Here is a 26,452-nt window from a genome sequence, read left to right as displayed (position 1 = left end):
AGCATTCACAAGTTAAATTACATTGTTTAAGATAGAAAATATTTATCAACAATCAAGTCAAGTCAAGTTTATTTGTATAGCACATTTCATATGGTATACATGGACTCAATGCGCTTTTAGGAGAAACATAGAAAAACACAGTGTAATCATTTCAAACCTTCATAAATAAAAAGGGCATGGACATATGGTAAATGCCATGATACCTTTTTTTTATATTTTTCATTCTCCAATTCTACCTAAAATCCTAAAGTATGATTACGCTTAACCTTATATCCTTGTGTTTTTTTGAAGTTTGCAAAAGTCATACCAAGCTTTTTGGTTGGGTAAAAATTAAGTGAGATGTCACACATTTTACCTGATTTATGTCTGTAGAGAACAATCTACTAGAAAACACAACTGTTTTATGCAACGATTGTGTTCGATGCAGGTATCAAATGATGTGACTATTGGTGCAGGAACCCAGGTTATTCACAAAGGTGCATGTAGTGTTGGGTGAAACCTTAAAGGCACCCAGTGCAACTTTCGAGGCTTAAAAATAAACATTCAATTTCTAGTCTTTTTTACACGTAATAAGTTTCAATAACTCCATACCATTACATACCGACATTTAAGCAGCAAAGATGAGACGTCGTTGTGTGGTGAGAACTGATACAAAATCGATAACAACAACAATGCCGCCATTTTCTTTATTTTTTGTAACCTACAATAAATAAAGCAGGCTTCCAGTCAATGGAAAAATGGCTTCTCCCCACCGGCGATTGTTGTTGTTTACGATTTTCTATCAGTTCTCACCACACAACGACGTCTCATCTTTGCTCCTTGAATGTCGATATGTAATGGTATGGAGTTATTGAAACTTACTACGTGTAAAAAAGACTAGAAATTGAATGTTTATTTTTCATTGAATGTTTACATAAAGTTGCACTGGGTGCCTTTAACTCAACAGTTACTTAAAACATAAATCGTCACACTTGATTGCAAACATAAAACCTTGTTATTTATTTTAAAGTGTAAGTGTAATCAACATGAACCTTCAGTTTGATTACACAGGTAATCAAACTGCGTAACAAAGCGGTTACGGCCTATTCAGTTTCCTGGTGTCAGGCCACAGCGTCTTCTGAACTCTTGTCCTCTCTCGTGAATCCATTTGTTTGACACTGTCAACAGAGAGACACTCACTTTCAACTGGGAGAATTAGAGTTAGTTAGAGAGAGCAAGAGCGGGAGAGCGAGAGAACTTATGTAAATAAAGCTTCATGACTCATAAGATGTTGATATAAACATCTAATGTTGATATTATACAGCTTATAGATTATAGATTCAACAATCTATAGCACAATTGCTTCAGGTCTTTAGGAAACAGCTACAGAAACTATCCATATTTGGAACATTAAGGGCGGGAATTGGTTGGGCCAAAACTATTTGGCCAAAACGAACGATAAAATCCACAATAACTTTTTAATGAAATAGAACTGGGGACCTCCCAAAAGGCATTATGCGCTTATATATAACAGCGCAACCATTTCATTCTTCTGGGAGAAGCTTGAACAAGATTGAGTTAGTAACACATTTTGTGTTTGGAAATCACCAGATCTCTTGAATGCATTAGCTCAAGTTGGCTTGCTGATCAACAACAGGAGCGAGAAAGCATCCTCATTGCTCGGCTGTTACTACGGCTCCCCTTACTGGCTTGAGCAGTAAACTACCATTTGGGTTGCATTGGAGCTTACGCACATGACGGATTCTTTGAAAAATAAGAAGCTCTGGGAACCACTGAACTACCTTTGACCTACCTGGATTATTTTACCGTTTTGACGTTTTTGGTTTTAGTGACAACAAGACGCCCCTAGATTGTACAGGTATAATTAAAATCCAACCAAACATTATATGAATTTTCAATTCAAGACGGTTTATCCTTCTATGCAGCTTTTTAATGTAGTTCTGAAGCCATGCTGCAAATACATCTTTGAGTTCAATTTCAGGTATTTTAAGAATAATGTACAAGGCGTGAGCTTTGCAACATTTTTATTATAGTAATTGTATGTAAATGCATAAGTGCAAAGTGAATGTTCTTACTCTTGCCTGTTTAGCGCGTAGTTGTGGATTATCCCTAACCTAAATGTATGAATCACAATATGGGAGCATGAAGTTGCATCTTACCAAAAGGTGTAGATACTCATTCACCAGAAGGCTGACTCACCCCACTTGTTTCCTACCAGTACCGGACAGGCAGCGTGTCTGGTCCTATAGTCGCCCTCCCCACTACTGAACAGGTTGTACCAAAACACCGCCGTCCCCTGAGGAGAGAGAGATAGCCATGTGGCGTGAGGACCGATGCTAGGAGGTCCGAACGTTGATGTTGAACGCTTTGAAAAATGGCAGATTTTTGGTGGAAATAATTATTATTTTATTTCATTATGAACAAACAATATTTTTTATAAAACACTACAACAGTCGTTTGCCCTCGAATAATTTCACTTTCGAACGACGAAGAGTACAGTTGTTCTGCTGGGTTTCAATCCAATATGTGACATACTTTCGTTGTCGATTAACGAGTATTATTAACGAGTGTTGAAGCCGAAATTTGGCCAGGCTGTCCACTAGTCTCATCAGCAAGGGTCTAATCATAATACCTATGACCAAAACTCACCACCGGCCTCCGGCGTCAGCACATCAGGCGTACCTCCGTGCAGAAAGGACCAAAGGAATGGAAGGAAAGTACAAACTCAACATGGTGCTATGCCTTACCTTCTTGGGCCTGATCGCTGCTCCAAAGTCGGGAAAGACAGTAGCTCCACCCGCTTCGACATCGCTCATCTGTGGGGGAAATTTCAAATATAATACTTTCAGATAGGGCGATTCCATTGAAGAGTACCGGAGGGTTCTCTGTGTTCCTCATGGAGGTTTCATCCCTTTGGTCTTTCCATGGCCTTTAGGGCCTCGACTAATGTGGGCAAGTCAGGTAGAGCTGTTAGACTAAAACAAATCCATCCTGACTATTAGTAGATTAGTCATACATTTCCATTGGTACATTGGTATCTATGCAGTTCTGATTTAGTGTTTACCTTCTTTTTTTATACAGATTATGCACATACTTACATAGTTCAAAAAAGTTGCCACACGATTTCCAGTGCCTAATCTTTTGAAAGCATCAGGCTCATCTTTCTATGAAGATAAAACACACACAAACACCACAGACACACACACTAAAAGTACTTACATAGTTGAGGTAAGTGGCAAGTCTATTTCCATCGACCAAGAGGTTGCTGTCAAAAGTACGCTGGAAGAGACGTTTATAAACTTTTAACCAATCAATGTTAAAAAGATTATACTTTTATGTCCACCGTTAGGCATTAAGTAACCCAGATAAAGTCTCCCAAATCAGACTTTAAAATAATATTTAAAGTCGAATGGCATGCAGGCACGCACGCACGCACGCACGCACGCACGCACGCACGCACGCACGCACGCACGCACGCACGCACGCACGCACGCACGCACGCGCGCATACAAATAAAACTCACCCGGGAGAAGTCAAAGTGTGGTTCGTACTGCCCTCCAACTCCATAGTTCGCCACCTGGGTTGGTGCCATGCAGGCAGACAAAACAATTATGGTTCAAAGCAGCTGAATGTAAAAATATGCAATGCAAGGCTGTAAGGGTAAGATACGTTGGATAAACAAATGACAATGGCCTTGTTTGCACATGCATTTTGAATCTCTCTGCAAATCATAAATTGAAAACAGAGAGAGGGAGAAACACAAAGAGAGAACATCTGTCCATCCAAACAGGCGACTCAATTGTATAAGAGGTGTAGGCACCACTTCTTAAACCCCGCTCCGGAAGTGGTGTATACTATAGTTAGGTCTTGAAGAAGATATTGGAAAATAACTGTCGTTTCTTCTGGTGGTTGTATCTTATCATCTTTTACAAGGTCATCTTACAATGCAGACCACTTTCCATCATCACAGTTCTGAATTGTAAATCTACAGTCAATGTTCAAAAACAACAAAGACATTCTATGCCTTTTATTGTGCACCTGAATGAGGTAATCAATAACGAATGGCATGTGACCTTGAGTTCAGTATGGCGGACATGCTGACGATGACCTCACCTGGAGTAACTCTGCGGTCTTGACAGTGAGGCCTGTGATGTCCTCTATCCTCTGGTTGACTCTAGCTACCACAGGATCATCCTCCCCTTCCAGCCAGGCACTGGAGAACACACACATGCACACTAGATATTTAAAAGCCTAAATTAATAACAGTAACAAACACAATACAGTTAATACAGTTTAGACAAAATAACTAATTAAATACCATAGTACTACTCAGTAGTACTATGAAAATTGCCTAGCATTTGAATTGACAATAGCTTTGAATTAGTCACCTTTTTGATACTCTGTAGTTTGCTGTTGTGAGAACACCTGTTTTGGGGTCTCTGACTGTGGCTCTAGCAAGCTGGAATCAGGAAGAACAAACGCAGAGGAAGTAGCTGTTAAACTCAACAAAAATGAGATTAAAATAAACAAAAGTAAACGTAGAATTCCTTTTTTGTTGCTGGATTAGGATTTTGACCTCTTGGTTATAAAACAGTCTTATAAATCAGTTACAAATGTCCATCAGAAACACTTGAAGACGGATGGATGACTGTACCAGCAAGAAATATATTCTACTATCCATGATCAATTACTTTTCGTGCTCTGGCTTGACCCTTTGCAACAGGTCAACAGGGGGGTCACTGACTGGCAGGTACTGACTTGAGACTTGAGAAGGTGCCTAGCCCCTGTATGCAGGGGTAAAAGTTAGATGACATGTATCTAAATACCCTGTAAGCCACTTCGGATAGGATCACCTACTAAGATCACCTAGTAAATGACTTCTGTATGTTCATGTTAATGTCATGGCGTCTTTACGCTACGCAGGACTGAAGGGTCTGCGGCGTTTGGCTGAGGCTCACGTTGGGCTTGGCGAGCTGCTTGATGGTCTCGATCTCATCGTGGGACAGGGCGTTGAGGTAGCGCACGATGCGGGGGCTGTCCCACTCGTCCTCCTCCATCATCGGCCTCAGCAGCAGCCGCGGGTTCCTGTTGCCGTCATGGTAACGGCAGAACAGGCCGCTCCGCCTCTTCTCTGTCTACAACGCAGTAGTTGAGTTCAGTAGTTTCACAAGAAGAAACTTCTTATTGGGCGAAGAGATATTTGAGATTCACTGCTTCACTGTTGAAAACTCACAGGTTTTTGAATTCAACCACTCCATCTTTCTATTTTCCCTACCATTTCCCATGCTTTGTGATCATGAACATGAATCATTTCCTCACCATTTGGACCCCTTCTCCTCTGCAGAGGGCCTCGTAGACCTCCCTCTCCGGCAGGTGGTCTTTAGGCCTGGCATAGGTCCCGATCTGGATGGGCTCCTCGAACGAAGTCAGCTCGGACTGCTTCACCTCCGTCAGTTGCTTGGAAAGGAGCCGCTCAAAGTACCGCAGGTTCGCCCCTGCCCTCTGGTGGCCAGAGTCTGCAAGCACAGATTCAAAGATTGAATAACTAAGACTGGTGTGGCAACCTCTACAGTCAATGCACCTGCATATAACCCTAGGGCCCCCAGGGGCCACCAGGCGTCTCCCTGTCCCTAGGGCCACCAGGGGCCACCAGGGGCCCCCAGGGGCCCCCAGGCGTCTCCCCGTACCTAGGGCCACAAGGCGCAGCGTCAGCTCGATGGCGCGCGGCAGGTCACCCATCTGGTAGACCGAGTAGCTGAGGTAGTCCAGGACGGTGGCCTTGGAGGCCACGGAGTCCTCGCCCATGTCCAGCTGCCGCAGGGCCTGCTGCATCCACAGCACCGAGTGGTAGTAGTCGCCGTCGTTGTAGGCCGTCTTGCCCATGTCGAAGCAGTCGTCCCCCGTCAGGAGCACGTTGGAGTGGAGCCCTGGATGGAGGCGGTGATGGGAGTGTCAAGGAAGCCGTTTCTCTGAATATGCAGCATATACTGAGAGTTTGTTGTTGCATGTTTTTTGTGGTTGCCATATTGTTATTAAGGAAATATTGAAGAGGAAAAATAATTGGACTTGGTGATTTGTTTCTTCATTCCTTAAAGGCCGTGTTGCAGGGTTTCTTTTCCAACGGATTTGTGCAATTTGCTTGTTGGTATTTAAGATTTAAACTGTTATTTATTGTATTTAATGTTGTTAGGTATCACAAAACGGAATGTTATACGAAAAAGTAGGTACTATTTTAGCGGTTTGCTATTGATTCTCATTTCCCCCAGAATGCATTGCATAACGTCACGTTGGGGAGACACGGACCAAAGCCGCATTGAGACCCTTGAGAGTAGAGACTAGTAAGAGAGTCCAGTTACGCCATAGTTCTAGTACTAGGCTGAGGCTACCATCCACCACGTCTCCCCAACATGACGTCATCGCCGAATGGCGTTAGAAAACACCCGTTACTGCCAAGAACGCCAAAAACTGGACTTTAACACTATTTTTGAGACATTTTATAAATGATACACATATTTTGAGTGCTTTATGTACCCATTAATGAAAACTTCCGGTTATCCTGCACGTAGGCCTTTAATGGGTATATCAAGGGGAAAAAATACTTTTGACCGTGTGTGTGTGTGTGTGTGTTTATGCGTGCATGTGTGTATATAATATATAGAACATCATTCATTAAAAGATCCTTATCAAACCATACATAACCTTGCATTTCATTATTCATTTGTCAATTAAACAATATGCAGTAAAAATCCTCCACTCTTCTGGAGCTGTACTGTTAAGTGTATTACCTAAGGTTTTCTGTGGCACTGGGCAGGTTGAGATATGTTAAGACTAAGCCTAGCAGATAACGGATAAATGAACGCTCGGGCGCATGCACAATGCTAAGTATCCAAACACACGCATCCACCGAAAGCTTCACAGCAAAACTCAGACAAACACAGACATGCAAGACCATGGCTGATGAAGAGTAATGGAATTTTACCCTAATCAGAAATCAGAAATGAACCCTCAGCCTTTTTGTATAAAAGAGTATGTGTACACACTGTGTTACCTTAGTTTCCTGACAAGTTTGCTAATCTCACTCACTCAGAAGCGCCAATCAGATACAAGTGCAGATGCCCACATGCACACAAACGAACACACACACACACACCTCCCTCCCTTCCTCCCCCCTCCCCTAACCGTGCTGCTTTCTCTCCCCAACATGCTGGTGTTACAGGAGGGTCATCCCCACTGTCTTCTCCACAGCATAGCATGGCAGTGATCCAGGTGAGTACTTTTTAGCATCTCGGCCTGGGAGAAGCTCTCCGGGCCAGCTGTTGCATGAGTGAGTGCTACCTGGAAGCTTGCCCCGGGAGAAGCTCTCAGAGTCCAGCTGGTACGTATCCTGGAGCCGCATGAGAGCCTTGGCAGCCCCCTTCTCGTCCTCCTGGTCTGGGAAGAACGGCCTGTGTGTGGATATGTTGGAAATGAACCCTGCAGGAACGAGGAGAGGACAGTTGAATAAACAAAAAAACATCAAATTGTTGTGTTTTGGAGGCAATATGGGATCATTCCGTATGTGTAGATAGAAGGGACCGTGGAAGGTTAGACGTGGCCATGAGCTTCACTATGTCTTCGTTTAAATTTTCTTTATGCCAGTGCACCAGCCTTGATTGAGCAAATGATATAACTTCTCTTCTCCATATGGTTGCAGGCGGAGGTACGTGAATGGAAGCACATGGACAAAATGGAGCTTAATTCATACACTTGTGTTAACCCTGCATTAACACCAATCAGCAAACAGCCCATTGAATGTCCGTGAACAGATGTTGAAATTAGAGCAGGGGAGAGGCAGTGAGAGAGAAACAACAGAAAACTAAACATTGTGAAAAATCACACTGGAAATGTAATGTTTGATATACAGGCAGGGTTTCACTGAAATACAACTGCCATTGAAGACTTTAAATATTATGACATCCCAAACACTGAAAGAGTATTACAGAAACCGTTTTAAAATATGAAGTTTAGCAGGACAGTACCGAACAAAATGACTTGTTTCAATATACCACCACTGCATAACCATTAAGACATGTTGAGGCCCGAGCAGAAATACTTATTTAAATATTGGCAGCTTGAATCTTTCACACGGACACGCACGCACACGCACACGCACACGCACACGCACACGCACACGCACACGCACACGCACACGCACACGCACACGCACACGCACACGCACACACACACACACACACACACACACACACACACACACACACACACACACACAGTGGTGTGTACCTTCAGAGGGGTCTTGCAGCACCAGGCTCTCCAGTTGGGACCACTCTGTGTGGAGTCTCTTCATCAGCTTGTAGGCGTTGACCGGATGGGCCAGGAAGCCCTCGGGATCTGAACTGGAGACCCGCGTCAGGGAGTCCAGTTTGTTGGCCCAGCTAAGAGAGGATGAGGTTGACTTTAGTATTGCTGCCGATTCCTCCACATCTTTATTGGAATACGAGGGCAGAATATAGGAATCAGAAAGGGTATTAGACACATGGTCGGTTTTATTTTTGGGATTTATGTTAGTCTTAAACCAGAAAGTAAATTTGCACGCTTATTATTGCATTTTGCAGTGCTCTTTCTAGTGCTTAGATTGCTGTTGTTGTTGTTGGCATTCCCCGCCTTTCTGCTCAACCTTTTCAAACTTTAGCACACTTGACCTTGTACAGCGCCCCTTGCTTGATTATACCTTTGTGCAAACGCATTCTGGTCACCTCGTCCAGTGGCAAATGTGAGCTTAGTTTTTATTCAAATGTACAATGTTAAGTCATTGTTTGAGCTAATGACACAAAACTTTGCCCTTAAACTCTTGAGGCAGATGGCCTCTATAAGTTTCCAGGCCCTGGATCAAGTGGAATTGCTATTGATAGAATATGGCACAATTAGGATTTCCACATAAGTTGGCTATTTTGAATTTGATCAAAAAGCATGTCAATAGATAGAGCATGCATACTCAATTTTGGATAATTTGCACATAGGTTTTATTTATCTAATTTCCAACATTGTCTTCCAGAATTTTCTTCGAATCCATGGTCTCGGCCAGTCTGATTGGTGGAGTTTGATGTAGTGACCTCTGACCTTTTCACTGCAGCCAGCTTGGACTCCTCTGCCTGGATGTAGTCCTTTAGGGACTGCACTAGCTCCTTCTCTGTGTGGATCAGGTCTGTCATCTGACCTGCAGATAGAGGGAGAGGTGGAGAGAGAGAGACAGAGCCATAGTCAAGGTAAAAAGTGAAGAACCTAATGGTGGATGAATATGGAGAAGCATATATTCATAATGTCATTGTAGACCCATCCTCCGTACATTAACCAGGGTGGGATATATATGGTTTAGCCTGGGTCCAGATAAGCAGCTCGCTGCAAACCTGCTCAGGCTTTTGTATTATTGTTTAATAAAGTATTTAAGTGTGTATCCAAGACATAAATTTGCGTCACAGACAGGATGCAGAAAAGGAACAAACAGCATCTTCTGGCCATAGTACCACGTCATCTGATGCCCAATGTCTATCCGTAGGCTAGCTTTTTGGTTTTGGCAGTTGCTCATGTAGCAAGGAGATCACATGTAGATTGGCCATATTCCCAGTCTTAGGACATCCTGCTAGTGATTTATTTGACTGTTTTGTATATTGCTGTTGTTCATATTTGTTTCGCTATTCTACTGTGTTTTTGGTATTTATTTACTGATATTGTATTATAGCTGCTCTTTTTTATATATTTATTTTGTTAGTGGATATATATTTGCTATATAGATGTAGATATATAGATAGATATATAGATACAGTATATATATATATATATGGTTTAAGGGTCGCCCAGCTTACCTATGGAGGTAAAGATGTCTTCCTGTATACTCAGAGAGCAGCAGAGCAGGGTCCAAACCACAAGAGACAGCAGCTTCCTCATGGCTCCTCTTCAACCTTAAAAGAAATCCATTTTGAATCCATTTGATCACTCATGGCATTATGCCATGAGTGATCAAATGGATTCAAAATGCTGAAGTTCTCTGTGATAAGCCGCTGACTGGTTCCCCTCTGCGTAGACCACCTACGCTAAAAGTAGCTGAGAATATAATTGTCCCAGTGGCGCACCACAGCCTCAAACCCTAATTATCCCAGCACCAAAAATAGTGCAGGATAATCAGTGTGTTTGTATACCAAATACAATCTTATTCTGTTGTAACTGGCACTTAGTTTGAATAAGTGATCATTCGGAACACATTTGGACTCTTAATTAGAGCTGCATTCCCCTAACATTAACAGGATCTAACTCTGCAAGTCAATGGAAGTTGCTAATGGCCCTTGTTGCAAACAAGCAAATTCTTTCAAGCGTAACCCTTGTTCACATGGATTCACGCAGAACGACAACCCCTTCTGGTTGGCACAGGGAAAACGAAGAAATAGCCAGATAGAATGGCTAAAACAAAACACGCATGACGAAATGCTGCTATGGTGATGGCGTAGTCCTGCCAACGTCCACAATAATTGTATCTGGTTTGCTGTCTGCCGGATCTCTGCACACATCTAATATTAATTAAAGTGGGATGAGTAATTACAGAACCACTTATTTCATCAGTTCATAACTCTACCTTTGGTTGTAATGAAGCTCATCAAACTCAGCATCCTGATTCATATCTTTCCGGACATCCTACAGCAGAGCTGTTTAGTAGGATCACTAGCCTAACTTAATGACCAGCAGACGTTGATAATAAGATGGCAACTTACTCATAACTAAAAGCCTTACATATTTGAAACCCCTAAGGGAAAACAAACAAGGCTTAGCGTTAGAAACACACAAACCCACACCCGCACATATAAGCACACCTCGCTACAAACTGGTTGAGACCGAGCCAACAGATCAATCCCCGGTGTCCTGGCCCAACCAGGCTCATTCAATCTGGCCCCCATATCATCCTCCTGTAAAATTGGCTGACTCATTAATTCCCTCACTCTCCACCTCTAGCTGGTGTGTGGTGAGCGTTCTGGCGCTGATAGGCTGCCTTGCATCACCCAAGTGGGTGCTACACACTGGTGGTGGTTAGTGAGGTCCCCCCCTTCACTGTACAGCGTCTTTGAGAGTCTAGAAAAGCGCTATATAAATTAAATCCATTACTATTATTATTATTAATCTCTCAGAAAGAACGTTTTTAGCCCTGAGGGCCAAAAACACAAATAATTGTCTCAAGACTTCATTGATATTATTACTGAATATGCAATACATGTTGGATTACGCAACCTCATTTCCAGCCAATCAGAACAAGAACACGTTCTGACAAATTCATGTTTCCCAGCCGGTTCTCTACTGAAGAACATTCCTGCTCTGACAAGAGACAAGCTTGCCACGTATCAGACAGGAACACTCAGTGGAGCCAACAAACTGAGAATGCAAGTGGCAAGTAATGAGGTTCCTTGATAGATTTATAAATCGTATAAATATCATTTTTGGTCTTTAGATTTTTGGTGGCTCTGTCCTGCAAAAAAAATAAAAATCTGAACAGATTTTTTTTGTCATAGACACAATAGTCACTGTACATTTTGAAGCCTACGGCATGGCCAATATTACAGCTTATGTATGTTTCTTTAGCGAAGTCCTCTGATCCCATCCATGTGAATTAAATCCATAGACCTATAATTATTATTAGTAGGCCTATATGCTACTTGTGAATCTCCAGAGATGGCACAATTTGAAAAAAAATATGCTTTTTTAATTGTCTTAAAAAATCTTCTTTCAGATCAGACTTGGTCTAAAGACTGGACACTTTTAGATTGCCGATATCAACATACAACACATTTTTTCCTAATATCGCACTGATCGGATTGATCTGAAATCATATTGATCTGAAATGTATCGGCTCTCAGTGAGCTAGGCGGCTACTGAGATTAGGAAGCACAAGAAAGGCGGGATATTGAACATCCAGCTGAATGCATCATCGTGGATATCATTGCTCGAGTTGCTGTCCGTCTGAAACAACCCAAATATATGAAATGCCTCTTAAACCAATAAATCTGATTTTACGATAGGCTAAAATATAGGAATACAACAAAATCAACAATACACGGCTGGGCACGCCGAGGAGAACCGTGGCGAGCCAGGCCAGTACTATAGTAAAGTGGAAAAACGTCACGTGACATATAGCAGCAGGTTGGTATCTGTCTGGCCAGCTGTTAATGTCACATAGTAGGCTAACCCCACGGTGTGTGGCGCATTTCCTACAACATCGCTACACAATGGCAGCACCAAGAAGGTATCACAAATTAAATTGGGATGGCAGGCCCCCCGCTGGCCTAGAACTCTTTGTTCATTTACATTTTGTTTGAAGGTATATTTCAATTCAAATTCAAAACCATGCTCTCTCTAGGGGTTTTGCGGTTATGGGGTAGGCCTATTGTAGAAACATGCTGTTGCAACTTGCAACATGGCGTCCTCCTTGGAAGAGGACCCGCTCCCTAGGGAGATATAAAGGATTTTTCTATGATAATGAAAACACAACAATTCTTATTATCATGGGATTACTCACACATTAAACCTTCTAATAAGAATAAAATAGCAATAAATTACTTTTGGTGCTATTACTATCATTTATAGTCATGGTTTAAACAATGTCAATATGCCTATCTAGTTTAAATAGTGTATGTTTGAGGGAAGTTAGGTTTACTTCTTTTTTTGAGGGCCCGTGACCCAAAACCATTTACTTGTTTTTCACATTTTATTTGTAATTTATCTTATATGATCCTCAACATGGTAATCTGTAATTTCTTCAGTGCTACAGAAATAAGACCCCCCCAAGAAATGGTTAAAATCCTATGTTTTTCCCCAAACACTGAACGATTCACTCTGCTGCAAAAGCGGGTGGCCTCGTGGACGAGCAAGGGGCTCCGGCCGCGCGGTGGGTGTGGGCGAGTGTAGCTCAGTCTGGGCGTCCGACAGAAAGCTCTTCGGCTGTGTGTGTTGATTGTGAATCGCCGTCTGAGTAGCGGTTTATTTCACATCCTCGTCCGAGTGAGGCTCAGGCTTCCCAGACACCTTTAGTATAATAACACTACGGTGTATGGCACATTTCACATACAACATCGATCATTATAGCCCTCTTACACAACGACGGTACTAAAAAAGTACCACAAAGTTCGCGTGAGTCGTAACCTTGGTGATATCACGCCCACCTTTTAGTAAAGCTCTCACCCCAAAACGCCTATTTTTTTTATCTCGTAGTGTTTGAATTGCAGCTGAAACAAGGGGTTCACTGGCTCTTTAAAATAGGAAACCATGACACGGTGCTGTCTCCTCGAGACAGTACCACAGAACAGGGTGACGTCACTCGCAGTAGTTTCGAGAAATCCAGAGACGGGAACTCCTTGATGTTCTGTAAGCTAAACTGTACTGCTGGCAGTAAAAGCAAGGGGAATACTCAAGTTTCTGTAGGCACTGAGCTTTTGATACACCTTGGAAACATTTAGCATCAGCCCAGAACGGCGTAGAGACAGATATGCGAACAGCATCTTGCAAAGTTCAAAAACTTTCCCTTTCGCAATATAGGGTTTAACCGGTCCAATACGCAGACCAGTTCATGGACACACAGATGAAAGAAAGAGCCGATGTACAACACAAAACATATGATCAACCACTTTCTTACTTGGTCATGGCTCATCACACTGACCATAACAAACGTGTTATTGCATCAAGTTTACAATATAACAATCCCAGCATATTTAGGCAACAAAAGAGGCAAACATAAAAAGTGCCCAGCTCATGGACAACAGTCATGAGCTTGGTATTTGTTTAACTGTAAATAAAATTCCCATTCAGTCTTACCTTTATTTTTTTAGCGTTTTTTGAGGAGGAATGATATCTCACAACAAGTCGTTTCAACGCCAATCGGTTCGCCCCCACGGGTTATGAAAAGAGTACGTGCTGTCTGCTGCCACGTACAGAACCGCCACTTACGTTGGAAGAACACATCCCGTTTTCCCCTAGTAACTGCGCAACGACATTCCTTTGCCAGGAAACATACTTTGGAAAACATTATTCACGTAAAAGACAGATTTAAGGCAAAATGCACGATAATCAAGTATAAGTATAAAAGTAATCCCTACCTTTGGGGCCTTAGTTAAGATGGTTTGTATTGTTGTAGAATGGAATGGTCAAATACATTCAATGCATTTAATTACTTGGATTTCTTCTATAGGCCTACTGTATATCCTCCACAAAACATGAATGAAAATGCCTTTTCTACAAAACAATCTACTATAATCATTAAGGTACATGTATCAATGCTGCCGGTCACGTTTACACGCTACTTTTGGTTTGGTTCATGGACATAATAAGGTTGGGTTGGTTTGTCAGACATAGGCTACGCGTTTGATTTAGACTCGTTAAGTAGAAATTCTTACTTTTAACCTTAGTTAATTGCATTAAAAAAACGATATCAGGTATCAGGGTGTCATCAACCTAAATGGGCTAACTATATATTTAAAAAGTGTTAAAGTAGCTTTTTGTGGCGACCATCTATAATTTCTGGTGAGATTGCAGTAAAAAAATTTTTTTGCATCACCCATAGTGAACTGGCCATCGGGCATACCGGGAGAAATGATTTAGACCGCATCGGTCTAAATCGATAAAGCTTTTCCCAAGTGTTTGCGAAGGTATGCACCCCTTATGTGTGTCCCCAAGCTTCCAAGTAAGGACATATAGCCAAATAATAGACTGTTGTACAATAGCTTTAACTTTTTCAAATAATTTTGGAAAAAATATTTGTTCACCGGGCCAAAGAAATCACTGTAGGAAAAAAATAAATGGAAGCTTGCATGACGTTTCCCCAAACGTGCTCTTACGAGGGCCAAATCACTCTGCCTGGCTCTTTGGGATGGCCGGCCTCTTCTGTAACAGTTAATAGGATTGTTGACAACAAGGTTTATCTGAACAACAGGTCTACCTCGAAAAGAAATATGCACTTTCTTAGATTCATTTAGTTTATTTTACATTGACATGGCATATTGTCAAGGTTGCATATAAAACTATATAGGTACTAGAATAAAATAAAATTCCAACGATTATCATTTTATTCAACCATTTTAGTGGAAGTAGTGAAATACATTTTATTCAACCATGATAGTGGAAGTAGTGTAATACATAAGATTTGATAGTGAGGAACATTTTTAAAATGGGGGGAGCCAAATGTACATATTGAACAGCACATATTTTACATTTCAATCAGGAAAAGAGTTGCAAATCTGCAAAACTGAAAAGCAGGCATGCATGCATATCCATCTATCCTTTATCCTATATGCTAGCTCATCCAAGTGTTTTTATACAGTTATAAGGGTTGAATTCTATGCACCCACAGCTCCAGCACACCGCCTCACGCCGATACCCTCTACTGACATCAACCTGAAGAGGCCCCATTAAGAGGAGACTCCTCTTATTGAGTGCCACCCTTGGGGAAACTCCAATGACAGCTGTGCCCTTGGACTCTGGCCCTGGTACCAAATTTCCCAAATAGCTGGTCACTACATCTGAATTCCCTTGGGCAGTCAACACTGCAACGCACACACACAGGACATAATGAATAACCTTTCCTTGGCCGACTCAAACAGTTGGGGAGACAAATCCTCAAGCTTGATAACTCGACTCCTTAACTGAGGGTTAGTACCCTGTGGTGCGTAGGCTGCATTAAGACACTATGTTTATGTTCCCCTTTTCTCACCCACCAACAAACTGCAACAGGATGGATGGCCCAGACAGGGACGAGTGGCTCACCACCTCAAGCTGAGCATCGACAGGACCGCAGTCTCTAAGCCTTCGGATGTCTGCAGTGTGCAGGGGCTTCAACGGAAGACCCCGGGTAAGCATGCAGAACCAGAACGGTTCCAGTGCGGCAACAAAGAGGTTTGGGCTGGAAACGGGCAACCAATGCCTGACATAAACCTCAATGCCGTTTGGGACATCCATGTGCCATTCCGCTATTCCTACATGACAAGCAGAAACCATTTAAGAAATCATACAGCTAGATGCCTTTTGAACAATAAACAAACCACGCTTTCTTGTTAGCAATGGCGTTCATTCAGACAGAGAGTTTTCAGGTTTACAGAATGGAGAGATATTTGCCAGGGACGAAAAGAAAAACAGGCGACGCTCCCGAGACAATCCACACATGATGAAGGTTACCTTGGAAACCCAGTGAGTAAAGTGGGAGAAAAGTCATGAACAAGCACTACTGAACCTTTTTTATGCAATCTGGCAGCTTATTTCCAATTATTTTTAATTATATACAGCACCAGACTAGAGAATAAGTTAAACTGCTTAGCACCAGATGAAAACAGGTGATAAAGAGGGAAGCCAAGTCAGGGTAAAGTGGCAATTGATTATTTAATTTTAACTAAACAAACATATATATTTATCAACTAATGGGGTGTGGAGAGGATTGTATCAGTAGTGGTTGTATGGATGAGTCACAAATGTTTAGGATGGTGTAAGACATGAGCTAGTAATGACAATCTGGTCGTGATGGGACATGCCTAAGTTCAGGTCAGAGAAATGCAGCTGATTCGGATTGATTCAGCTTCACGATTATTTATTCTATTCACAATGACATGAGGTATATTCAGTACTGTATCACAGGTAAGTTGTGGTGTTTGGTTCTTCATGTAAGTGTGTAAGCACAGGTGTGTGCAGGTGTGAACATTCGGCTGTAAACATTTAAAATAGAAATTAGTTAGATTTCACAAAACATAATATCACCTCTAGGAGGCAGTATAAGCTAATTAACTGTCTCTTTCTTTTTCTCACTTTCACTCTCCTTCTCTCTCTCATCACAGACCTCCCTAGATATAATTTTATACCCCAGTGTCTCCTCGCTCCACAGAACTGAATCAGAGGGGATGAAAAGTGCCAAGTCAGTCCCATTGTAGCTCCACACTCAGGTGGATTCCTCTAATTTGTCCAAGGTAAAATCACATTTCACACGTTATTTTACCTCTAGGAGGCAGTAGAAGCTAATTCTCTCTCCCTCCCTCCCTCCCTCTCTCTCTCTGAAATTTAGCTTCAGTCTGAATCCTGAAACAAGCTGTGAAGCTGTGATTTAATAAATCTCAGTTTGTCGGGTATATCAATTATTATTAAAAGGATGACAATACATTCATAAACAACAGTAATGTTTACTATGTTATCATATGTCTGTAGAATTATTGGAGAATCTGTTTTACAATGGTATAAGAACACAAAAACGCTGCAGGCCTGGACGTGGAGTTTTCGGAGTCCCTATGTTTCAAAGTGTCTCAGGATTAAATTATAACTATTGAGAACTGCCATCTCCATGTCACTGCCAATTTGTTTAGGAAAGGTTAAGCTGTCCCAGATGTTGCAAGTGTTTTCATACGCTGCGGCTGAATCCTACATTTGGAAGGGGGAGAGGGGAGAGTCGTCTACTGCAAATGTCAAAGGGTAAGGGTTGAAGTTGGGCCTTATGGCCAAGCTTTTCGGGGATGCTGATTAGCTGAAACATATCTTGAAGCCTGGCAAAATGGATTCTCACGTGATCATGATCTTGCAAACACAGCTGCGTTGCAAGGTAAGGTTGCATGCCTGCTTTCCATATCAAACTCGCACACAAGGATTTAACTATACACACTATCTTCTACTCTTTTGTGTGTGTGCGGTCTTAGGATCTGGTTTCACAGTGTCTGTCGGTCAGCACAGAGACTTAATGCACTACCCAGGATTTCCAGTGACAAAGTATTTTCACATAATAATATCTTGTTAACAAACCATCTAACAACTGTTGTCACAAGTATGACAGATTCGTCATACTCCATACGGAATGGAGCCAGAAGTGGTTCTGGCAAGTTTGTATGCTTTTTAAATGGATTTATCCCGTCTACAATCCCCTAGAATACATTCAGGAAAGATAAACGCGTACTATGTATGCGTGTTTGTGCCCTAGGGGCCTGCATTAAGAAGTCCATGAGATGATGTAGTTATCTATATGTATGTAATCATAACTCAACCAGTGCAATGGATTTTTCCTTACCCGTCTAGAATATACGTTTATATTTTACCAGCACATTTTGTTACCATACCTGGTTGCAACCGTTTACTTGGATTCCGATACACTGTCAGGATGCCCACACTTGGGGAAGAGGTGGTCTTCATGCATGCAAATTCTGGATGTGGTCGACAACTGACTCCCACTTGGCCGCCTCCTCAGGCCCTAAGGTTTTTTTTGCAGCGACCAACTCATCTACAAGTTTCAACTTATAGTGCAAGGATTATATGAAAAACAGGAAAATATGTCGGAAAATTCCACAAATTCCATATGGTAATAGTTGAAAGTTGGCACAACGATGCACCGGGGAAACAAGTGGCAGCTGATGGCAGGAGGTGGCCAACGGGTGTCGTACTTACATGGGCTGGCTCTGCCACCGTCTTGAGTCATTACAGATTCTGCCATGCTGGTTGAACATGCCTGTCTGTTGCTGGACCTCAATTTGTCTTGCACACCGGACAGATTTCAAACAGCTCTCTGAGGCAGCTTTCAAAAACATTGTACTTCGGGCAGTGGCGATTCTAGAGTCACTTAGGGCCATAGGCAAAATATTCCTAGGGGGGCCCGCCAACCAGTGTACATAACCATTATATTATAAACAATGTGACACCATTGAAAAATTTACAAAATCGAATTATATAAATTATTTTATTTAAAATGTTTAGATTTGCAAAAAAAACAGGGTACATATTGTTTAAAGACTTTTAGCAGTCATGGCACATGTTTCAGTTTTTTGCTTTCTTTTGTCACTTCCAGATGGATAACACCTTTTCATTTTCAATGCAAACTTTGAGGACGCTGTGGGAATCAATCATAAAAATTTACCGGGAATGAAATGGGGCACATTGGGGAGGTTTCCGACGTTGTGGCAAATCAAGCATCTGTATTTAAAGGGGAAGGGGAGTTGCGGTTGCCACATTTTGACACTTTACTGTGGAGGAAGTTATGTCTGCCTGCCTGGGGGGTGCCCAAAGCAGTAACCAGCCCCCCCAAGCAGTAACCAGCCCCCCAAGCAGTAACCAGCCTTGCCTGTTCACAAGCAGCGCGTCTGACTTTCGGTCACCGTACGTAGGACCAAACCTAACATAAAACAAAAGATAGAAGACATTTTTGGATTAGCTTTCCAACTCTCTCTACTTTTCTCATCTCTGCTGATAAGTGAGTAACATGTTGTACAAATATGAAACTTACCATATTTCGGATTCCTCTGTAACAGAATCCCCAGGGTTATACGATCAGTCAAGCGGATCAGATTGAAACTCTGCAGATAAGTCTTCCTCTTCCAAACAGAGTCTCTTGCTGGGTCTGAATCCTGGGCCCTTTACAGGTGTAGATGAATGGGGGAGATGCCACCGTAACCGTGTCAACTGGACATGGTTTCCGTGCCCACGCTGAGACATCCCACCGTTACCTGGATTCCTATTTAGAAAAGGAAAAATCAATTTTTTTTGGTACCCAACATCATAACAAAGTTGACAGTCCGCACTCGGAAAAGTGTTCAAGTGCACTTTCCTATAGTCCAGATAACATTATTTTAGTACAGTACAATGTTTCCGGTACTGTATATCAACAAATACAAAAGCCAAAACACATTCATGCCCGAGTTGTATACCTTTGCTTCTCACGTGATCCCTCCGTCTACTTTCCCATGATCCTATTGCATCCACCGTGGCCAAGATCTATTTTGACCTTACTCAAAAGTGTGTGTGATCCAGGAACCAAATCCCAACACTTCTTCACTCAAGCCCCATTCCATGATGTAGGATCCCTAACGGACCCGCCTCAGTGGGCACACAGAGGTAATCACCAAAGACGGTCTCGCTCCGCACACAGCTGTCCGGGGGTCCAACAGGTCCAACATATTATTCTGCAATCATGTTACAGTGACAGGGGTAGCTCAACATTTTAAGTTTTCAACAACACAAGGTGGTAACAGTGTCACACAATGAAGCATCATCATATATATTACAACAATAACAGTTTTACTCTTAAATAGAAACACTGATGCACTACTAGACCAAGGAACCAACTGTTCCTTAATACTTTGCATTGCTTTAAGGCATTTATGAAGGTCATTGTGACAGCTGTGTGCGGAGCGAGACCGTCTTTGGTGATTACCTCTGTGTGCCCACTGAGGCGGGCCGCGGGTCCGTTAGGGATCCTACATCATGGAATGGGGCTTGAGTGAAGAAGTGTTGGGATTTGGTTCCTGGATCACACACACTTTTGAGTAAGGTCAAAATAGATCTTGGCCGCGGTGGATGCAATAGGATCATTGGAAAGTTGAACGAAAATATTGCACAACACAATAACCTTTCGCAATTGGAGCACAGCTCCGTTAGGACCAACAACTCTAGTCAACATTCTTTAGGAGATACATTGTTTGTTTTAAACACATCAACTAATAAAGCATACTTACAGGTTTTAATCCTGTATATCCCATTAAAGTGGGAACTGAGTCGTTTTTGAGGAGTAACCGATCTGAAAATCCTGCTTCGTACTGTCCCCGGTTCTGAAAGTTGTGATCCTTCGGAAGTCCATGCAAAGAGCATGCTTTTGCACAGTGAACAGCATCTCGACATTGTGGTAGATTACCGAACACCATCGGCTACCGTTTGTTTGGGTCGTGCCTAAACGGCGTGGACTCGTGACTTTTCCACTAACGGAATTTCCGCAAACAGCCTGACGTCACACTATCGCAGCATCGTGTTCCGGAAGTGAAAATCCCATTCATATTCTTCATAGAGGTTTTGATATTAGCCATAAGTCGTAACCACAATTTAAAGAAATGTTTTAAGAAAAATATGCCTCATTCGCGATGTCATTTAAAGTCACTATACTACCCACGATCCTAAAGTGTAACACGAAGTCTTTGATTGGTAGAGCTCGCTGTTACCATGGGAACGTTTACCGCACTCGCGAAAGCCAAGTCGATAACTGCTGCCACCGAACCATGCACCGAACACGATCGTTTACCACAGAGCAACCAGGAAGTCCCTTTCTGACAGGATTCAATTATTTTTTTTAGAGATGAGAACAAGGTGAAAATAACTACAGTCAGGCCATGTATTAAATTGATTCAATTGATAACTCCTATTCCAATGGTATAACTCGCAAACGAAAACATTTGAATAAAGGGTTGTACAAATAAAAAATGTAGGCTATTATAATTAAAATAATATGTGGGATTCATCATTATGATAATCAGAATCACACACTGAATGCTTATATCATTATACAAATATACAATGATCTTAAATTCCTGTATGCAATTTTGAAAGCAATTGCAACACGTTGCTTAGTGTGGGGCTGTTCATGGTTCTATAGTGGTTGAGATCATTGTAAAAGGGGCTTAGGCTTGGGACACTGCAGCTGCTGTGCTCAGGTTAACTACTCTGGACCACAGGGCAGAAGGTAAAAAGCCCTCTGCAAAGGCAAGAACAAAAAATTATATCCAGACCCAAGGTTATTTCCTGTGGTTGTGTGTGTGTGTGTGTGTGTGTGTGTGCGTGTGTGTGTGTGTGTGTGTGTGTGTGTGTGTGTGTGTGTGTGTGTGTGTGTGTGTGTGTGTGTGTGTGTGTGTGTGTGTGTGTGTGTGTGTGTGTGTGTGTGTGTTGTGTATCTAACAGTTAGGTATCTTATAGGCTCCTGTTTTATATTTTCTTGGCAAGTATTGGATATTTTGCAGCGGTAGGGACTTAATAAATGTATTGAAGAAAGAATATAAACTGAACAACAATATAAATGGCAGCCATATGTACCACACAAACACACACACACACACACACACACACACACACACACACACACACACACACACACACACACACACACACACACACACACACACACACACACACACACACACACACACACACACACATAAAGCCAATTATCTCATGGATGGTATTTATATTTACTGACTGTGAAACCTTGTTAACTTTGATTGGCTGCATTCCACTTATTTCTATGATGCATGTTTGTACTGTAAGGTGAGAAAACAAGGCTTTTAACAGAACCAGCAGTGCGAGGGGCACCTCTATTCCCACAAGTCACTCTGTGTTCTCACCAACGGGTTCCACAAAGGTTCCTGAACTCGTGATACTGTGGACGCCGCTATATAGCCTACTGCTGTCGTCACTACTGCTAAAAGCGATAATACTAACCCTAACCCTCAGTGCTGGGAGATAGCTGAGGAACATCTATAGGTTTACTTGAGCTGAACTGAAAGCAACCTTAGAAAAACCTGTACAGTAAAACAGACTAAAACCCACCACGTTTGTGTGCAGAGAAGGTATTATATGTCAATACGCATTATATGGTTTGGGCCCACGCATACATTTGTGGCGGGATCTGAAGACATATCTGAAATATTTGCCCATATGTCTCTAAATACAAAAAGTTCAAATTGTCTTATCTCATGCAGAACAAATCAAATATCCTTTGATTTGTTCATTGGATGGCTGTATAAGCGAATCTTCATCATGAAGAGTCTTACTAACTGAATTAAATTGACTCCTTTGTTTGTCTTTTTTTTTTAAATAAAATGAAATTTTTTATTTCGTGGATTCGAAGTTTAGTTTCATCAAATCATAAGTAGGCATGGACCTTGTCAGATATGAAACCAAATCTTTTGTTAATACAGATAATTTCATACAGCAAAGTATGTTTTAAGACTTAATATACTCAAATAGATTCAACACATGACGTGACGGATCCAATTGTTTTTTTTTTCTTTCAGTGATGCATCTCAAGTGCTGCTTCAACAGTGATGTTTCAGTGGCAGTTTACAATAGATGCCCAACCCATTAGGCTGGAGTTCATCCTGATCAAGTGACCTCATATTCTGTTTCGCTTCACAGATCAGTCTGGACCTCTGGCTGTCCACATCGATATCAGTGGGCGGAAGGAATTACTTTGACAGACAAACTTATTTAGCCAATCAGCCTAACACATGTGTGACGCCGTAATATGGTGTGCTGTTCAGAACTGCGAAAAATAATCAATTAATCTTTTCCGCAGAGAATCTCCGCTATTGCATACCCTTGTTCTTGTTTAATCGTTTTTATTGAGTATAGTTCTGCATTAACTGTCCATGTGGCTATGTTTAATTTACTAATGATCACGTACCGACAGACAGGCTACAACTATATCAGTTGAATATGTGAACAAGTCTACTGGTCCAAACAAAATCGCGTACGTTGCATTGTAAGCCTACTGTGGTGTGCATGCTAATAAGGTTATTTCTGAGAAAGTTCCGCTGACTGAGTTTTCCCGTTATGTTCAGTGAGGCACCACTGCCTTAACACAGAACGTCTAACGAGCTCCCCGGGTCCCTCCCACACTCGCTGAGAGTGAGAAAGGCAGGGTTGTCGGCTTTGCAGACACAACCCCTCATCTCGCGTAAGAGGAGGTTCATTATTTAAAGTTTTAAGCAACTTAAATAGTGTTGCCTAGAAGCTGGGAAAGCCGACAAGGTTATTTCACAAAACCAAACCTAATATTTTCTATATTTTCGGACCTTGGCTAGCTCGGACGTGTGTGCCTTTACAAACTAAATCACGAATCGAATATGCCCCAGACTGTGACACTTGAGGGACCCTCACCTTGGGGATTTCGCCTTGTGGGAGGACGGGATTTCAGCACACCGTTAACTATTTCTAGGGTAAGTACGCAAACGAAAGTGATATTTTCCGGTGTTTTCTGCGTTACATAGCCACAGCGAGCCATGCTTAAAAGTCACGCTGCCGAATGGGTGAAGCGGTGAGAATGTTATAGCCTACTTACAAACTTATTACCCAAAGTTGGCCCACAAGAAAATAAACTAGCTGTAGTCCTACTCGGTTTTGTCGGTCTACGTAATATTAAATTAAAGCCTCTGCTAGTGCCCAAAATGCTCATGATCTGAAGTTTATTGTCTCATTAACCGTGAATAAACGTTCTGACTATTTGAGTTGAAATAAACTTAAATAAACAAACTCATCAATATTAATGTTTGGTCATTAATCTGTCGACTGTGACCAGGAATGTGTGGGAGTGTGAGTTGCATGCTTGATTGACACACACCTAACTACGCCTCGTAGGCTGAGACCTCGAGGGTCATGAGGTGTACCGCTACGCAATTGCTTTTCTGAGTCTGACGTCCTTTTGTAATGGTAAAGGTTCTCGATTGCTGGTGATGAATATTCATTTCGAATAATCTTGTGACTATCTGATAGGCTGTGATGCGATCCCGCTATGCAGGGGTCTTTTGGTCGACGTAATACCATAAAGCAGGCGTGACCGATCATAAACAATAGGCTATCAATACAAGATGGAATGATTCGAGCAGCCACTTTCGCTTGTTTTTAGTTAGTGAACCAAAGCTTATGAAGTTATCATAGTTAAATCATTTTGGCCAATCTGCCGTTTTCTTTTTAGCAAACCTAAGGAAAATTGATAATCCAAAAATGTCGTCACCTTACACTGCAGTTAGATATTATCATGCCGTCTCATTGTTCCATACTCGGTTGTGCCGCTGTGTTCCCAGGGTCTTAAGTTCCAGAGGTCCTATGTTCCCGGGATCCTATGTTCAATATTCTGATAGCACACATTATTTGAACTTCTATTGTGTTCGGGGAAGTTGGACCCGTTTCAAGTTTAAATAATTCATAAATGGTAGGCCTATCCTGTTTTACTTGAAAACCTGTAGGTCCTATTCGTTTTTTAGGTGAATCATTTTAATATCACTGCATTCATTGTTTGGACATTTCGACATTGAGATGTCAGTCACAGCAAATGATTTTTCTGTGACTAAACTGTCTCTGCGATCGAATAGTAGAAAAAATAATAATGTGTGTCCTTTCCTAACCTCTTCTCCTCGACCTCAATGGAAAATCACATTTAGGTCAAGGAAAGATGTAAAGGAGAATTCATAAGGACTTGGGGGTTCATAAGGAATACGACCACCGTGGTGCTGAGAGATCTGACTGCACTTAGCCTACATTAGGCTACAACATAATGCAGAGACGTAGGTTATGGACATGGGTCACCTGTGGTGAAACTGCAATGTTCAACAAAAAAAATAGATAGATACTTACTTAGATACTTACCGTGTTGCTTCATGCAGGCTGTATAAACTAGGGCAACCCGGTGAAAAATACAACTTCCTTACCAGGGTTGATATTGAAATTACATTTTTAAATAAAGGCTCCCATTCCAAATACTGAAACGAAATGGTTGTCACCAATAAGAATCGTTGCTCCCGCTCCTGTCCAGTCATATTTATCTACATGAATCCGAATCAGTATTTTTGTTTGAAAATTTCACTGTTAGGAACTTTCCTAAGCAAAAACTACTTTTGGACAACAGCTTATGTCATATTTAGCAAATACAAATCTGGGGTGCATCTCTTTCAGGGACCCATTATGAAGATTGGAAAGAGCAGGTGAAAATAGGATACTGGGAAAATAGGATCCTTTGTCCTGTTCCCATCATGTGCCATACATATCTGGTGAACATAGTTCCCTGGGGCCATAGTCAAGCAACCTGTCCCTATTTGGACTAAGAAAAAACTGGATAACAGCAGGTTAAAAGAGCACTTTGCACTGCCAGATGAAGCGCATTGAGGTTGCGAACCCTTTTTGGTCATGTACAGGCAACTATCATTGTTAAGACAGGTACAGCCTACATTATTATGTTTCATTTTACGCGGTTCACAAAATACAAATTCATTTGGACATTGAAAATCTCAGTTTTCAAAAAAATAAATCATAATAATAAGGATGCAGAAATATCCGAAATATCAGTCAAAGTTGAGGGTGGTGGTTTCAGAGCCAGCAGCAGAGCAGCTGGTGGTAGCCAATACTTCATCCCGCCAGGGTAAACACCGCCGTTCTCTGGAGGGGCGTGTTGACATTTGTTTTCGTTCAGAGCTTCTTGGTGCCGGTGAGGGATTCCAGGTGTTGTTCTCAGCTGTAGCCTGTTCCCGGCCCTAGCTCGACCCTTTAACTACAGGGCCCTGGCACCAGCAGAAAACCAAGGGTGTCATTTGTCCAGGAGGATTAACGCTCGTACCCGCTGATTTTAGACCACGTTCCCAAAAAGACAAACGCAGCAATGGGCCCTGGCATTCTTTGGAAAAGTGTGTGTGTGTGTGTGTGTGTGTGTGTGTGTGTGTGTGTGTGTGTGTGTGTGTGTGTGTGTGTGTGTGTGTGTGTGTGTGTGTGTGTGTGTGTGTGTGTGTGTGTGTGTGACTGTGTGTGTGTGTGTGTGTGTGTGTGTGTGTGTGTGTGTGTGTGTGTGTGTGTGACTGTGTGTGTGTGTGTGTGTGTGTGTGTGTGTGTGTGTGTGTGTGTGTGTGTGTGTGCGTGCGTGCGTGATGGATAATTAAAACAATGC

The 26,452-nt window shown here is 42.0% G+C and overlaps 2 protein-coding genes and 1 long non-coding RNA gene across 8 annotated transcripts in view; 1 reads left to right on the top strand and 2 right to left on the bottom strand.

Annotated features, from left to right (window-relative positions):
- Nucleotides 1-52: 52 nt before the first annotated feature.
- Nucleotides 53-14,004, bottom strand: LOC132461615 (prolyl 4-hydroxylase subunit alpha-2-like). Of its 4 annotated transcripts, XM_060056840.1 has the most exons (16): nucleotides 13,846-14,004; nucleotides 9,861-9,956; nucleotides 9,118-9,214; nucleotides 8,281-8,432; nucleotides 7,336-7,473; nucleotides 5,688-5,927; nucleotides 5,320-5,516; nucleotides 4,959-5,135; nucleotides 4,389-4,459; nucleotides 4,114-4,213; nucleotides 3,524-3,577; nucleotides 3,099-3,164; nucleotides 2,748-2,816; nucleotides 2,200-2,296; nucleotides 1,793-1,845; nucleotides 53-1,157 (listed from the first exon to the last, which is right to left on the bottom strand). In XM_060056840.1, exons 2-15 carry the CDS (start codon nucleotides 9,940-9,942, stop codon nucleotides 1,826-1,828), a joined length of 1,560 nt encoding a protein of 519 aa, XP_059912823.1. In that variant the 5' UTR covers nucleotides 9,943-9,956; nucleotides 13,846-14,004; the 3' UTR covers nucleotides 53-1,157; nucleotides 1,793-1,825. The 4 variants fall into 4 exon arrangements, with proteins under 4 accessions (XP_059912823.1, XP_059912821.1, XP_059912820.1 ...); XM_060056838.1 differs by lacking the exons at nucleotides 1,793-1,845; nucleotides 3,099-3,164 and adding an exon at nucleotides 3,220-3,279; XM_060056837.1 differs by lacking the exon at nucleotides 1,793-1,845.
- Nucleotides 14,005-18,702: 4,698 nt separating this feature from the next.
- Nucleotides 18,703-20,904, bottom strand: LOC132461614 (uncharacterized). Of its 2 annotated transcripts, XR_009526644.1 has the most exons (4): nucleotides 20,493-20,904; nucleotides 20,192-20,282; nucleotides 19,265-19,492; nucleotides 18,703-19,153 (listed from the first exon to the last, which is right to left on the bottom strand). It is a non-coding gene; the product is annotated as an uncharacterized LOC132461614 (long non-coding RNA). The 2 variants fall into 2 exon arrangements; XR_009526645.1 differs by lacking the exon at nucleotides 20,192-20,282 and having other exon boundaries at nucleotides 20,493-20,799.
- Nucleotides 20,905-23,403: 2,499 nt separating this feature from the next.
- The window catches only part of pdlim4 (PDZ and LIM domain 4), a 34,471-nt gene continuing 31,422 nt past the window's right edge, over nucleotides 23,404-26,452 (top strand). The window contains exon 1 of one of the 2 annotated variants that reach the window (XM_060056835.1): nucleotides 23,404-23,738. In XM_060056835.1, coding sequence (XP_059912818.1) covers nucleotides 23,646-23,738 — 93 coding nt within the window. In that variant the 5' untranslated portion in view covers nucleotides 23,404-23,645. The remainder of the gene's footprint in view (nucleotides 23,739-26,452) is intronic. The other variant, XM_060056836.1, reaches the window with a different exon arrangement.

This window comes from Gadus macrocephalus, chromosome 7 (genome assembly GCF_031168955.1).
Source record: "Gadus macrocephalus chromosome 7, ASM3116895v1".
NCBI lineage: Eukaryota > Metazoa > Chordata > Actinopteri > Gadiformes > Gadidae > Gadus > Gadus macrocephalus.
The sequence above is the reverse complement of the archived record's forward strand: the minus strand, read 5'-3'. Positions and strand labels throughout refer to the sequence as shown.